This window comes from Mixophyes fleayi, chromosome 7, assembly GCF_038048845.1.
Source record: "Mixophyes fleayi isolate aMixFle1 chromosome 7, aMixFle1.hap1, whole genome shotgun sequence".
Classification (NCBI taxonomy): domain Eukaryota; kingdom Metazoa; phylum Chordata; class Amphibia; order Anura; family Limnodynastidae; genus Mixophyes; species Mixophyes fleayi.
In genome coordinates, this window is record NC_134408.1 from 94,914,175 (window position 1) to 94,929,290 (window position 15,116).

The 15,116-nt window shown below is 41.1% G+C and overlaps 1 protein-coding gene across 2 annotated transcripts in view; it reads right to left on the reverse strand.

The window, feature by feature from the left end:
* CDK15 (cyclin dependent kinase 15) overlaps positions 1–15,116 on the reverse strand; it is a 225,588-nt gene that overhangs the window by 188,843 nt on the left and 21,629 nt on the right. The window contains exons 1-2 of one of the 2 annotated variants that reach the window (XM_075180144.1): positions 9,516–9,671; positions 7,572–7,721 (exon numbers count right to left, since the gene is read on the reverse strand). In XM_075180144.1, the coding sequence (XP_075036245.1) occupies positions 7,572–7,721; positions 9,516–9,620 (255 nt within the window). In that variant the 5' untranslated portion in view covers positions 9,621–9,671. Of the gene's footprint in view, positions 1–7,571; positions 7,722–9,515; positions 9,672–15,116 lie in introns of those variants that run through there. The other variant, XM_075180145.1, reaches the window with a different exon arrangement.

A 15,116-nucleotide genomic window follows, 5' to 3' on the forward strand; every position in this document is an offset into this window, starting at 1 on the left:
GTAACCATGTACTTCCAAATGTTTGCATGAGTGTATGTTTATAGTTGTGTTTATGCATGCAAATAAGTCTGTCCCTGGAAATGTATATTACTTCTATGTACAAAACATTGTGCCCATAAAGGTATGAATGTATTGCTGTGTATCTGCAAGTGTTTCTCCTTTGTATTCTTATTTGTAAATTATTATGAACCCATATCAATGTTTCTTTTAATTAAATCTGCGCATTCCTGGGAGATTATTATTATCATTATTACTACCATCATTATCCTCATCATCATTGATTTGTAAGGCACCACAGTGTTCTGTATGGATAGAGGGGAAAACAGGACATACATAAAACAGGGACGTACATGGTAAACAATATATGCAGATATAAAAACAAAGAGTAAGAGCTTACATTCTAATTGGAAAAAAGCACAACTGATACAAGGGGAATGAATGTGGTTCACAGTGGAGATTGGGACAGTTGTGAGAGTCCTTTAGTGTGGGTAGTATATGTGGGAGTGTGGTAGACTCTAATATAGAGATGTTTTTTCAGAAAACATTTAAAGATTTGAAGGCTGTGGGAGAGTCTGATTGGACGTGGTTGGGAATTCCATAAGCGGTATGTACAAATCTTGTAGGTGGGAGTTAGATGTGGTTACCAGAGATGAGGTGTGGTGCAGGTCAGAGATAGATCTAAGTGGGTGGGTATTTTGAAATGAGATTTGACATGTATGTAAGGTATAATGTTGTTGAGGGCTTTGTAAGGGTGAGTAATTTGAACTTGGTTCTGGAGGAGACAGGAAACCTGTGTAGGGATTAGCAAAGTGGTGCAGCAGATGTATTGCACTAAGAGAAGAAGGATCAGTCTTGCTGCAGTGTTTAGGATGGATTGTAGCAGGGATAGATGGGTGAGGGAATGCCAGAAAGGAAGAGATTGCAGTAGTCAAGGTGAGAAATGAGAGAGCTGATAAGAGTGTTAAGGTGGAGGTAACAAGACTGGCATAGGAACTGGAAGTGAGGAATAAAGCAGAGGGCAGAGTCAAGTATGACACCAAGGCAGCAGTCTTATAAAGCTGAGGAAATTGTGGTTTTATTGACAGTGAGGGAGATTTCTAGGGACACTGGAAGGAGGGAAGATGATAAGATCTGTTTTTGACATGTTGAGCTTTAGGCAGCATTGGGACAGAGATAGCAGCAAGACAGTTGGTTACACAAGATAGTAAAGAAGGGTATTATCAGTATTGGGTTGGTACTGGAGGTTGAATGAGCGAATTAGTTTTCCAACAGAAGAGGTGTACACTGAGAAAAGTAGAGGGACAAGAAGAGAACCCTGAGGGAGCCCAACAGAAAGAGAGAGTGGATGGGACAATGTGCAAGAGGTAGAGAAAATAAATGATGGGTTTGAAAGGTTGGAAGTGAACCAGGAAAGAACTGTACCACGAAGGCCAATGGAGTGAAGGGTATGCGGGAGAAGAGGGTGATCAAGAATGTCAAAAACAGCAAAGCGGTTCAACAAGATGAGATTGGAGAAGTAATCCTTGGACTTTGCTGTAAATAGATCATTGATCACTTTTGTGAGTGCACCCTCAGTGGAATGTTGGGGACAGAAGCCTGAGTGAAGCGAGTGAGTAAGATAGGTGATTGTACGTGAGTCTCTTTAATAGATTGGAGGCAAAGTGGGAGGAGAAAATAGGGCTGTGGATGGAGAGAGAGGCTGGGTTGAGAGATTGTTTGTTTAGTATTGGTGAGATGATCTAAATAATTTAAAAGAGGATGGAAATGTGCCAGTTGAGATAGACAGGTTGAAGAGGTTAGCTAGAGGTGGGCCTGAAGTGGGGGAGAGGAAAGAGAGGGAATAGGGTGAAGGAGACAGTTTGTAGGGTTAAATTATGAGATAGGTACATTTACTTGAGTGAATGAACTGAGGGTAGATTAGAATATGGCGTGAGCAAATGTTGAATCATGGGCTGTGAGGTAGGAGGTACAGGTGGGCAGAGACACGTGTTTAAGGGGGCAAAGAGGCAATGGGGTTAGAGACTAAGTATTATACGTGAATTATGTCTGCTTGGCAAGTAAAAGGGCATTATACTAGGATGAAAGAAGGAATTTAAAGTGGAGGAAGTCGGCCTAGGAGCTTTACTTTTTCCAGTGGCATTCAGCAGTGCGGAAATACTTTTAGGTAGTGAGTCTTTTTGATGTGCCATGGTTGAAGTTTGGATTGACAAAAACTATTTATGCTGCCCGGATCTGCATTGTCTAGGGCAAAAGTGAGTGTTTTGTTTAAGTGCTTTATTTATTTCTGAATTCTTCTATTTTAGTGAATGCAATGATGCTTATAGTATATTGACATTAATGTACTAAATAATGCTGTTTAAGACAGTATTATGGTATATGTGCGTATGAAATATTACACTAGCTCTGGGTGCAAGCCAAGCTATTTTGTGTTATGTGTTCAAAAAGGTTTTCCAATCAAATAAATAATGTTACCTCATCATCCACCAATCCCTCTATAGATGCTTTGAAATATAGAACAGTAAAATGTATTATAGAGACAGGGGAGTTGTATAGCAAACAGATCTACAGACTTTTCAATAGTAGGAAGTGTCTACACACTGTTCTGTCACCCTTAATACAGAAAGGCAAGTACAGGTACTGATACTGATGTGGCATGATTAGGCCTTCTTCTAGTCATGTGGCATACTTATAAAAAAATGCAGCTTTTCTCTGGGAACTAAGGTAGAGATTTGAGATAGTAAAGGGAAAATGTGTATATGTAGGCATAATGGTGCAAGGTTTACAATGTTGGTTTCCAATGTGTTAGGGTCACACTGCAATTACCTGGGTCATTAGGTGTGCTTTCCTCAGTATGTAGCAGAGGTTTAAGGTTTAATGGGAGAACTTTGCATGTGGGATGGGGTGGGATGATCATACATGTGACTCTCACAGTCATGTGATTACTTAATACTAATGTACAACCTAAAAGAAAAAGCAATGTTATGCACAGAAATCCTGCATCAAATAACAAATCAGATCATTTAATTTAAAAAAAAAAAATAACACCATCCACACAGTCTAGCCACTAAGAACCTATTTATAAACATACATGGGCTAGCTCAAATTGCATGAGCAACCATTCTGAATAAATTATATTATATATAATATAGGAGTCAAAACTGCAAGGTTCATTTATGAACGCCCAAAAAAGTGTGGACCTGCAATGGTTCTTTATATGCCCAATTTGTCTTTCTAGCACATTTCAAGGTACAAGTTCACTTTATGGTATTTGGAGATACCCCTGGAAAACTAATCTGCATCTAGGTTTTTCAATTTTGAGCATGGTGAAAAGAGTCGTTTCAAAATCCAAACACCAAACACTTTAGTACTGCCCCCTTATTAATTTATACGCTTCTATTTTTGCTCCTAACTACATTTAGGTTTAGCCCAATTTATGTCTTAATCATAAGACTGTGGGGACAGTGGACCTGTCTTTATTATTTGAGTTACTTCTGTACAATTAAAGGTACACTGGTTGTCTGGTGACTAGAAATGCATAAGTGTAAGTGAGGTAATTATTATCCATTGGGAAGATTGGGAAATTCCTTTGGCTACAAAGGATAATTGTTGTGGTCCTTCCAGCGGCAGTCATAATTCTGATAGGAAAAAATACATCAAAACAATACTTTTTACAATCCATGTTTGGCGGTACATCTGTACAAATTTGTAACCAGTGGATGAAGTCACCAGACATGTGTCACTGATAGATACCAGCCTTATAGAGATAATCTCCACAAGGAATCCATAAAACATATTAATGTGTCCTATGCATCTGACTGGAAAATCATACCCTGTTTAGTGGACTTATTATCATATCTCTGTTATGTTCCAGAACAAGAGTTATACTATTTAAAAAATTCAATACTATAAAAAGTCAAAAAAACAGATAAGCATACCAATACATCTTTGGGTGGGTAAACAAAAGAAAATGATTTGAAAAGTGCTGATATTATGTTAGAAATTGTAAATTCATGGAATTCAGTCTTTCTTGTTCAATTTGTTTTTATTAAGTCTTCAAAATAGTACCAACATGAAGTACAAGTAACGAGTAAGGCATGATTCAAACTTGGAGTCACAATTAGGATTCGCAATCTAAACCTCAGCAAAATAACTTCGTTTGGAATTTAGTCTTTCCACTGAAGAATGGCCCAAACCTGCTAGTCTTCCCCAGGCAGCAGAATTATACTAAAAGTACATCAGTATGCCATGACTGTTTTTTATTTTATTGCTGTTTTATTTTAAGAAAACTGGTTTGCATTTATATGCATTATATTGGCAGAACTGTTTTTTTTTTAAACTTTTATTTGTAAATATTTTGCAACACAATAAACAGATATTTGACATTGTCCCAAGAGGGCATAGATAAATGACATCATAAATTGTAAAGCGGACTATTGCACAATATAAATATGTATAAGAATTACGGAACAGTGTGCCAGTGAAATACCTTAAAAAGATGTGAGAAAATGTGACTCTGTATACGGTAGTGAGAAATAAGGGATCAAGAAAAAAAATGGGGGTGGGGTTAAGACCGAACCTGGTACTCCCGGCGGCCGGAGGGTAGTCAAGTGGAGCATTATGCAGCATTCAACCTAGACAGCGCTGTTCACAAGAAGAGAGCATATGTATTCTGATTTATGTCATGTGGTGGGTTGGGGCCAGAGGGACCGTTGTAAGTGTACCAGTCGCCTCAAATTTGGGAGAATTTAGTAGCTTTCTTATTGAGATATGTTGAAATGTTTTCCATGGATGCTAAATACCACAATTTATTGAGAAGCTGCTGTCTAGGAGGGGGTAGGGGGGGGGTGGATTTTTTCCAATGTTTCGCAAACATTGGGAATCTGAACAAACAGTCTCTCTGAGTACTTGTCCCAGAAGGGAGCTATACCAGGGCAAGACCACAAAATGTGGATTAAGGACCCATATTCCCCACAGCCCCTCCAACACAAGTCGGAAGTGGACCTGTACATTTTTTCAACCAGGTAGGAAACAGGTACCAGCGGTAATATATTTTGTAGGCGTTTTCCTTGACAAAGCATGAGATGGAAGTCTTATCTGATTGTTGCCCAAGTATCCACATCTGGCGGTCCGCCCAGGTCAGCCTCCCACTGGAGTTCGTAAATAGGGGTGTCAGGTTGCTTGGAGGAGGTGAGAAGATTGAATAAAATAGAGATAATTTATCTTTGCAAAGGAGATTGTACACATAAAGACCAGGGGAGTAAGGGGTCTCGTTATGTCACGATTAGGAAGGGAGTTGACGTGTCTTACCTGGAGGTAAGCGAACGGGCTAATAGTAGGGAAGTCAAATTTCTCTTTTTCTGGTCCATGTCCAAAACATCCATCACCATCTTAATACCCTTCTCCTGTCATATCTTAAATCGAGGGAGGCATTGCCCCAGGGTAAAGGACGGATTGTCCCAGAAAGGTGTCATAGGGGAATGGGTCGAAGTGGTCTCAAAATGAATCTTGCAGTAGTACCATATCTGACAGCTGAAGAATGCAACTGGGTGAGATCTCAATAAGAGAGGCCTGTTGCCCATTGATACCCCCAATATTGGACCCAAGGACGGTGTGCGGCAGCAGGAGGATTCCAGATCAGGGCCCTGGGTTTTTGTAAGCCACATCTTGGCTCAGGTGGGTACTAATATAATACAAATGGATGTCAGGAAAAACCCTGCCACCGCTAACCATCATCCTTCGCAGGGTGGAAAAACTAGTGCGTGGGGTTTATGCTGCCACACGATTTGAGAGAACGAGTGATGTAGTTGGATTGCAGTGGACCTAGGCACCTGCACAGGGAGAGTCTGTAAGAGATAAAGCAGGCGGGGCTACTATCCTACCCAGCCAGGAGATAATTCGTTTTTGGTACCTGAGCAGATCCATCTTAATTGTTTTGATTATGGTAGGAAATATTCATACTCCCTCTTACCCCCTTCGGTCACCTAATGACCACTGCTTGTCCGCCTATCTGGTTACCTCGTCTCATTCCCGCATACAGGACTTCTCCCATGCTGCCCCCCTTCTCTGGAATGATCTCCCTCTCTCTATCAGGCTATCTCCTAGCCTGCACATCTTCAAACGCTCCCTTAAAACACACCTGTTCAGGGAAGCCTATCCTTCCTCTGTCTATCCCACCCCTTTCCCTTCACTACCCACCCCTTCTTGATCCCGCTTCAACACTTCAAAAGTCTTAGATCTCCTCAACCTCTTTCTCTTTCTTCCTCTATTCATCTCACCACCTGCTCTTTTTCATCCCCCTTACCGCTACATCCCTTACCCTTACTCCCTGCTTTGTGTCTCTTGTTAATCTGCCCCTCCCTTCTAGACTGTAAACTCACTCAAGCAGGGCCCTCTTATCCTCATGTTCTCCTCCTTTTGTTACCTTTACTTTCAGCCCCCCTACTCTAGTTTCACATCTTTAAGCCCCTGCTCTTAGTCTTATCTTCTTCCTAGTCATTCCTTCTCACTGGCTTTAATCCTGTCAATTGCGCCCACACTCTAGGCCACAGGTAAAGCTTGCTTCATTTTTCAATCCCATCCCTTGCTTGCTTTAGTTCTCTCCCCATTCCACTCTTTGCTTCTTAGTATCCTGCCTTCCACTTCTGCCTTCTTAGCACTAGTTGACTGTTAATCTACTGCACTCTATTTGTATTGCTCAGTATGCCATGTGCTGTTTGGTCCTATGCTCTGCTGGGATGATAATTTACTGTACTGCCCTGTAGGTCATGTCCTGTGTATGTTTTTTGTTTTGCCTATTCCCATGCTCTATGTACGGCGCTGTGGACACTTAGTGGCGCCATACAAATAAACGATAATAATAATATTATTATTGCCTTGTAGGTTCACCTAGGCTAGTTCCTGTACCTTTGTTCTATATAGATTGGTATATCTCCTGCTGCTGAAGTCAGTGTGTTTGACCTTAGCTATGTTTACTGGACCTTGCTGTTGGATTGCTGCCTGCCCTTGAAGTCTCTGCCTGTTTATTGACCTTGTGTACCTCTCCTGCCCTCTGACCCAACTTGCCAATTGACTATTCTCATTTGTGTCCTGCCTGTTCTTCTGTCTACGTGTGGCTCCATAGCTGCGAGTTTCCTCCATAGCTATGAGTTTCCCTGACTCTATCTCATACATGGCTGACAACCACTATACACTACTGGGATCAGGTCTAGGAGGCAGCAGAGTACCAGTAAACAGTGTGGTTCTGGGAAAGGCAGCATATAATGGTGAAAAACATCCCACGTAATAGATTCTGTTTAGGTGTTATCAGTCGCTGATTGTGGGATTAACAGCCTACTATACACTAATAAGATTGCTCTGGTCAGTTTCAGTTTAAAAAAGAGGTGTCCCAGGCTAGGTATTGCTAGCATCAGCTAGATATACAAAATCTATATGCCATTTTTGATAATTAATAAAGAAAAACAAAAGGGAATGAAAAGGAAACATTGTATGTAAAATTATATGGAAACACATTTTATGATTTTAAGTGTATGCATTTCCTTTTGTAATAAATTGTGCCACAGGATTACACTCACCCACTGTAGTCCCTGACCTAAATTCTTTCCTTGTAGTGGGTCGCTGTTACTCCGGGCCCTTAGTGATCGTATTCTCCGCACCTGCACTGTGTGATACCACTGCGGTGGAACAGACCTTACAGGACATGGAACTTCATTGAAATCTGTAAGCTAATGAGAAAGGCATCAGCTTTTAAACAAAGGATGATACATTTGTGATATACACTGCTAATGGTACAGAACATACAAATTACATAGTAAATATTTTAATTATCAATTTATCTTTTTTGTATGTTTTTTCACTATTATGTGGCACAATCTTTGCAGCCTATCTGTAATTTATGATTCTCACCTAAAACACACCATTGTGAAATAAAAGTACTTTTAGTTGATTTTGCACCCCCATCCTGATCAAGGACTATAGAATCTTCTAAAGAAGACATAAGTCCCTCTAGCGGATTATCATTCTTTACAGTCAGAACCTCAAAGATGCTTGCTGGAGGGTGATTGAATGAGAGTAGCTTTAAGCTGTCACATCATCACTTGGAGGAGGATGTCTTATAAATGGCTAACAGGAGATACAGTTCATACAAGGGCTCGATTATCAGTCATCACAGCGAGTGGGAGCAGTTGTTGGATTAAAAATATAATCGGTCAAAGGGCCTCACTCCACACATTTTTTCCATGAATGACAACCCACAGAAATGAATAATCAACAGATAATCATTTTTTATATCTGCTCCAGATCACTTATTAGTATACAGAGAAAGCCTCATACTTCATATAATAGCAATAAACCACAAGAACTTTTTCTAGGTAGATGGCAAGCATTTCATTCCTATATATTTGTAGAGACTGGCTATGTGAAGTATTTTTTTAATGAATTGCAGTGAAAAGGGATAACCTTGTCAAACGTATCCTTACATAACTGAGTTTAAAAAGTGAAAGCCTGGGCCACCTTGTGCTAAGGGCTTTGGGCTACATCCCAAAATGCCATTATTCTAATCTGAGGGAGAGATGAGCGAGGAAGCAGGAACAGCAGGATATATTTTTACCACAAGAGAATATACCAAGTACCAAGATACAATAGACAGGCATCTTTGCCCACAGACTGCTCTAAGAGCTACTGCTGTTCCTGAATTGTCACAGGGCCTTAGGAGCTGAACTGAACTTACTTATGCAAAATATGCCTGGACAGATGGAACTATAAAAATTGAAGATCCAAATATTACAATGCTGTCAACTTAAGTGGGCTGTACATGTTTCACTTTAATTTTTGCTTGACACAAAAAATGCATAAAATAAAAATCATAATCTAGAATTTCTTTGTTAAAATGAAAATAAAAAAACATTGGTCAAAGGTGCTCTATATATTGCAAAATAAATGGCTTTGCTGATATCCTAAAACTCTGTGTTTTGTAATGTTAATGAGATCAGACCACTCTCCAAAAATAAGCTTCTGAAAAATCCACTACACAAATCCATGCATGATTCTCTAGTCTAATAAGACATTAGTGGTTTTGTTTTGCTTTATGGACAGATCTTTGGATCTGGCATACACAATGCTAAGTCAATGGCACAAATATATATTTAACTATAACCAAATCAGTAAAACCATAGATAAATACATTTGATTCGTATATATGACATTGATATATCAATGAACATAACTATAGCCTTGCTGAAATGCAGAAGCACTGACACACACACACACACACCAAAACTACTTTGATGCAAAAAGATAGTCAAGTTAAAATGACCAATACATACGTACATGCATGACCACAGCTAGGTTACAGAACAATCTACATTTATTTATATATATATGCACATAAAAATGAAGTGAAATACCAACAATGCATAAATACATATACATTAATACATGTATACGTAACAATAGCACAATCAGTGCTGATATACCAACAGTATAATGATACACAAATACATGCAGCTTGGTTGAAATACCTCCAAGTTAGGGGACACTTCATGTTCCTGCTGACACTCAGGGACTTCTCTCTGGGAGCTACAGCACCAGCTGCACACAGCATTAACACACAGTACTTCACCCATCACCCCCTATGCGTCTCAATCTCTCAGTTTCCCTGGTCTTCTACTTTGCCAGAACACTGTTCATATGACTCACATGACACCCCAGCTTCCAGCAAACAGCCCCATGACTAAAGCTGCCTTCCCACATTCCCTAAGATTCCAAAAACACACTGTTTTATGGCTTCTGACAAGGAAATAATAACCATTTCACCTACAGAGAGATATGCATCACAAATAAAACTGTTAACACTGTCAAAACACAGGAAATTGGCCCATAAGGATTTATCAAAAGCACATGACAAATTACATCATTAGTTATGCCATTGATAACATTACATATAACATTTCAATCACTATTTCCTCACAAAAAAACTCTTATGATGTTAATAATTACACAAGCAATCACTCAAACCGGTCACCCTTATAATCATTCAGTAAAGAAGAGTAGAAACAACAAAAATTCCCCGGCGATAAATGCAAAGTAATGAAGACCAATCTATAAATGAGTAAAGTTGTATTGATAATAACCCACAACATGTGCAACAATACACAAGCATGCAATTGTAAAATGTATGTGACACAAAAGCAAAGAAGAGTAGACCTACAGCACACCATGTGAGTTATTTATTGATATCAGCAATTAGCTTTTATCTGTCTAGTGTGGGTTAGACTATAAAAGAAAAAGAGTGATAGGTTGTTATAATTTAGTGCAGATTTGCACCTCTAAGAAATGTTAGTAAATACCTACATTTATGTCATGACCTGTCTTAACCTGGACCAGAGTCTTTTGAAGGCTGCAACCTAGGGTGCAAGGCTTTTAGAGGGGGCAAAATCGTAACTGAAATTCATATTACAATATAAGATAATCATTTTTCTCCAAAGTAAGCATAAACATGAAAGAAAAATGTAGTGAGGTTTTAATCTTCACATATTCCCATGGCATAGGCTGAAGGCAATAGGCCTGATTTATTAAAGAAAGTTAAGTAAAAAAATTGAGTAAGCAGTCTCCTGGACAAAACCATGTTACAATGCAAGAGGTACAAATTAGTTTTCTATTTTGCACATAAGTTAAATACTGACTGTTTTTTCATGTATCACACAAATATCAACTTTAAAATTCAGTGTACAAATAAGCTATCAAGTATTTGTGTGCTACATGAAAAAACAGTCAGTATTTAACTTATGTGCAAAAATACAAAACTAATTTGCACTCCTTGCATTGTAACATGGTTTTGTCCAGGAGACTACTTCATACTTGCCAACTCTCCCAGAATGTCCGGGAGACTCCCGAAATTCGGGTCAGTCTCACGGACTCCCGGGAGAGCTGGCAAATCTCCCGCATACCGCACCCCAAAATGACGCGATTCGCGGTGACTCGCGTAATTTTGGCCCCACCCCTGCATCAAAATGGCATTTCCATCGTGGGGGGCGGGGCCAAAATGACGCGATTGGCCTGGCCGCGCCCCCTCCCACCCTCCAGCAAGGAGAAAGTAGGTAAGTATGGACTACTTACTCAATTTTTTTACTTAACTTTCCTTAATGAATCGGGCCCAAAGATTCAACCTTGGGCAGGCTCTTGAGGATAGGTGAATAGGAGAGACAAGGATGGTGACAGGTGCAGGCATGACAGCCCACTCCCCACTTCACCCTCAGTAGCGCTTGCTCATGCTATACAATTCTGATTTTAATGAAAACAAAATGAGTGACAAAGATTGCTGTGAACCTTTTAAAAAGTCAAAACGATCTGAGTTTTAAAAACACAGGAACATAAACATTGGTAAGGGGGGGGGGGGGGGCTGAAGGAAGCTGGATTTTAAATTAAGGGCGAGTTTTTACCTACCGTGTATTAGCCTGGCGTGAAAGATGAGTGGGAGCTAAGAACATATATAACACCTTTTTCAGGCCCTGATCTGGAATAAATTGAAAATTTTAACTCAAGTCTATATATATATTTTGACTAGAGATGTTCACTGACTCCCGTGTTCTGGTTTTGGTTTTGGATCTGGATTAACTTCGTGTTTTGGTTTTGGCAAAACCGCCCTTGCATGTTTTGGTTTTGGATCCCTATTTTTTTTCTAAAATCCCTATTTTTTTTTAATAAAATCACATAATTTTGCTTTTTTTTGTCCCCTACATTATTATCCTCATTTGCAGTTAATTTTTACCATCACACGGGTCACAATATTATTTTCATACACTTTCATACAAATACTACAGTGACCTGGGTGGATGCTAAGCGACAAAGCAATGACTCAAACACACGGCAGTTCCTAGCACATTGTCACGGGCACTAGGAGTCTTTACCCAGGGATCACCAGGTGGTAGGCTTACCAGAGCAATGTAGATGGTAATAGGGTACTCTGGTAGCTGGGTGATCACGGAACAGGAAGCAGCAGATGATGGGATGCTCAGGAAAGTCTATGACTAGCAGCACTGGTAATATGGAGGTAATAGTACACGAGGAACTGTAGGACAAGGACACGTGAAGGTAGTCAGTGGTCTGCGATAGCAAGTTGTACCACTGCTATAGTGAGGGGGAATGTCCAACAGAAACGAGGAGGTGATGAGAGTCAGCGGTCTGCGGATAGCAAGTTATACCGCTGTCTGAGTGAAGGAATGGAATCCAAGTGGAGGTATCCGGGGAGTCAGTGGTCTGCGATAGCAAGTTGTACCACTGCTATGTGAGAGGATACTGGAACAGGTGATACTGGAGACAGGGATCAGTGGTCTGCTACTAGCAAGTTGTACCACTGAATATATATGTGAGGAGGTGCACGGGGAGAGACTGCAACACAGGATATACACAGGCACCTTATATACGATCCACAGTAACATGCACAATATGTATATAAATGACTGAACAGGTCTGCAAATATAGGAAGTCTCTTGAAGCAGTCCAGCACAAGTTAACACAGTCAATGATGGCAATAGACTCAGCGGATAGCAGACTCCAGAGGAGAACCAACACAGTCCAGCAAGATATGCAATACACCAGCACAGTCAATGAGAATTATGCATACCGTGGTTCAGAAGCAGGTAGTCAGATAGGAGTGCAGGGATACCTGAGCGGCAGGAGGCCGGCTGGATGAGAAGTCCCAGGATACCTGAGGCAGCAATCAGTAGGTGCAGCGCACAGATAAGTAGACCAACAGGGACACGAATCCACAGGAATCAATAACACGTGGAACTGGACTCACGCAGGACCCAGGAGAGTGGAGACGATCCAGCAGAGGAGTAGTAGATGAGATATAAATCCAATGCAGACGGGAGGGTAGACCTGCGGGACACGTGAAGGCGTGGAGAGCGGATCAGCAGTAGATGGATGATAGCGCGATCAGCAGCAGCAGGACTCTGCGGTACTCGGAGGTAACCAGTAGCAACCAATAGTTGTCAGTAGCGATGGCACACGGGATAGCAGAGCAGACCAGGAGCTGTTGATCACGGAGAGTAGCAAATGGCAATGAGAGCAGCAGTCTCGAGGAAACACAGAAGAGCTGAGGAGAGACTGCAGTGCACAGGAACAGCGGATAGGAATCAGCTAACTTGTCACGATGATGAACACAGGCGAGTTGTAGGCTGGAGGCTGTAGTGCACGGAAGCAGCGGGTAGACATCAGCTAACAATCCCGATGATGAACACAGGCGAGTTGTAGGCTGGAGGCTGTAGTGCACGGAAGCAGCGGGTAGACATCAGCTAACAATCCCGATGATGAACACAGGCGAGTTGTAGGCTGGAGGCTGTAGTGCACGGAAGCAGCGGATAGACAACAGCTAACAGTCACGATAATGAACACAGGCGAGTTGCAGGCTGAAGGCTTATAGTGCACGGAGGCAGCGGATAGGAATCAGCTCACTGACTTGATGAGGAACAGGTGAGTGGATGTAAAGTAACGGTTGGAGTGCACAGAGGCAGCGGGTAGGAACCAGCAAACAGTCACAGTGAAATATAATAGCGATGAAGTGGATTAGAGGACTGAAGTGCACGGAGGCAGCGGATAGGAATCAGCAAACAGTCACAATAATAAGTAGTAGCGTTGAAGTGGTTTGGAAGACTGTAGTGCACGGAGGCAGCGGATAGGAATCAGCTAACAGTCACGATGATATAGTTGATGGTAGAAGTGGTATGGGGACCACAGTAGTAGAAGTGGTTTGGAAACCACAGAGGTAGAAGTGGTTTGGAAACCACAGGAATCAGCAGCGCTGAAAACACGAGGAATACAGGAACACCTTCAGAGACTCATAGGGAATGAGACTCCAAGATCAGGCAACGTGGTGTTGACCACAGGTGCTTAATATAGGGAGTGTTGCCTGATCTGCCAATTGAGTTAAAGGGACATACACAGAAGTATAGGAAAGGGCTGCGCATGCGCAGACCCTCAGGATGGAGGACGGCCACGGTTCCTAAATGTCCGGGAAGAGGCACTCACGGTACGGTGAGTGACACACATCTAGGAAACATTGCCACACAGCAGTGGCAGAAAAGAAAAGTGGTGCAAGATGGAAGATTCTTGGATCATGAAACCAGTTATGGTTCATTTGATCTCTCCACCCTTTTCTTGGATAACTGTGGTAATTCTACAGCTAATACATGGCGACAAGCGCTGCCCCCCTTTGGGATGCGTGCTTTTATCAGACCCAGACCGCTCCAGGGTGTCAGACAATGCACTAAAAAGAGCCATTGTAATTCACAGCAAAAAGCAAGTTCATAACTGAGCTTCGAATCAGCCCCAATTCCCACAAAATTATAATATAATTAGGTACCTTTGACGTAAAGTGCAGATTACAAACACAATGATTAAACAGCAGCAAAGTGGAAGGTAATACATATACACGTCTATTTAGACATCCATGCTTACATTACTTCTGCAAGCAACGTTGCTCTTTGTTAATAAAACAGTTATCTTTATACCGTTACATTTTTTTTAAAATAATCATCCACCATTCTTTGAATGTTGATAGTTGATAGTAGGATCAGGTGGAGTTACAGCAGAAGTGTCACTAATTCTGGTCAATTATTTTACAGTAGACAAGACCAAATGTCAAAATGTTGTGCTGAATCATCTGCATCATCAATGGGTGTCTAAGATTTTTGCTAAGCACACAATCGTATATAGCACATGTAGGTAACATTGGCACACAGTGGTAGCTGAAAGAAAAAGTGGTGCAAGATAGGATTGTCCTTGGGCCCTCCCACCCACATGCTGGATCTTAAAAAGGATATGCACACTTTAACAAGCCAAGCACTTCAGCCACAAAAGTGTCACTCTTTGTGGCTGAAGTGCTTGGTTTGCTTGGGCCCCCAACAAAACAAGCTAACAATGGGCTTAAGGCACCTAAGGTAACAGTGCTGTTAATGAACTCTACTGTGGCAAGATGTTGTTGTCATCATCCTCACCCTCATCAGTTTGTACATTATCTTTACACAGTATTATTTCATCACCGCTGGAATCCACCATTACAGAAGTCTCAGTATTTTAATGTAATTGGCGGGAAAGGCCTTTCTCGTGGAAATTTTTAT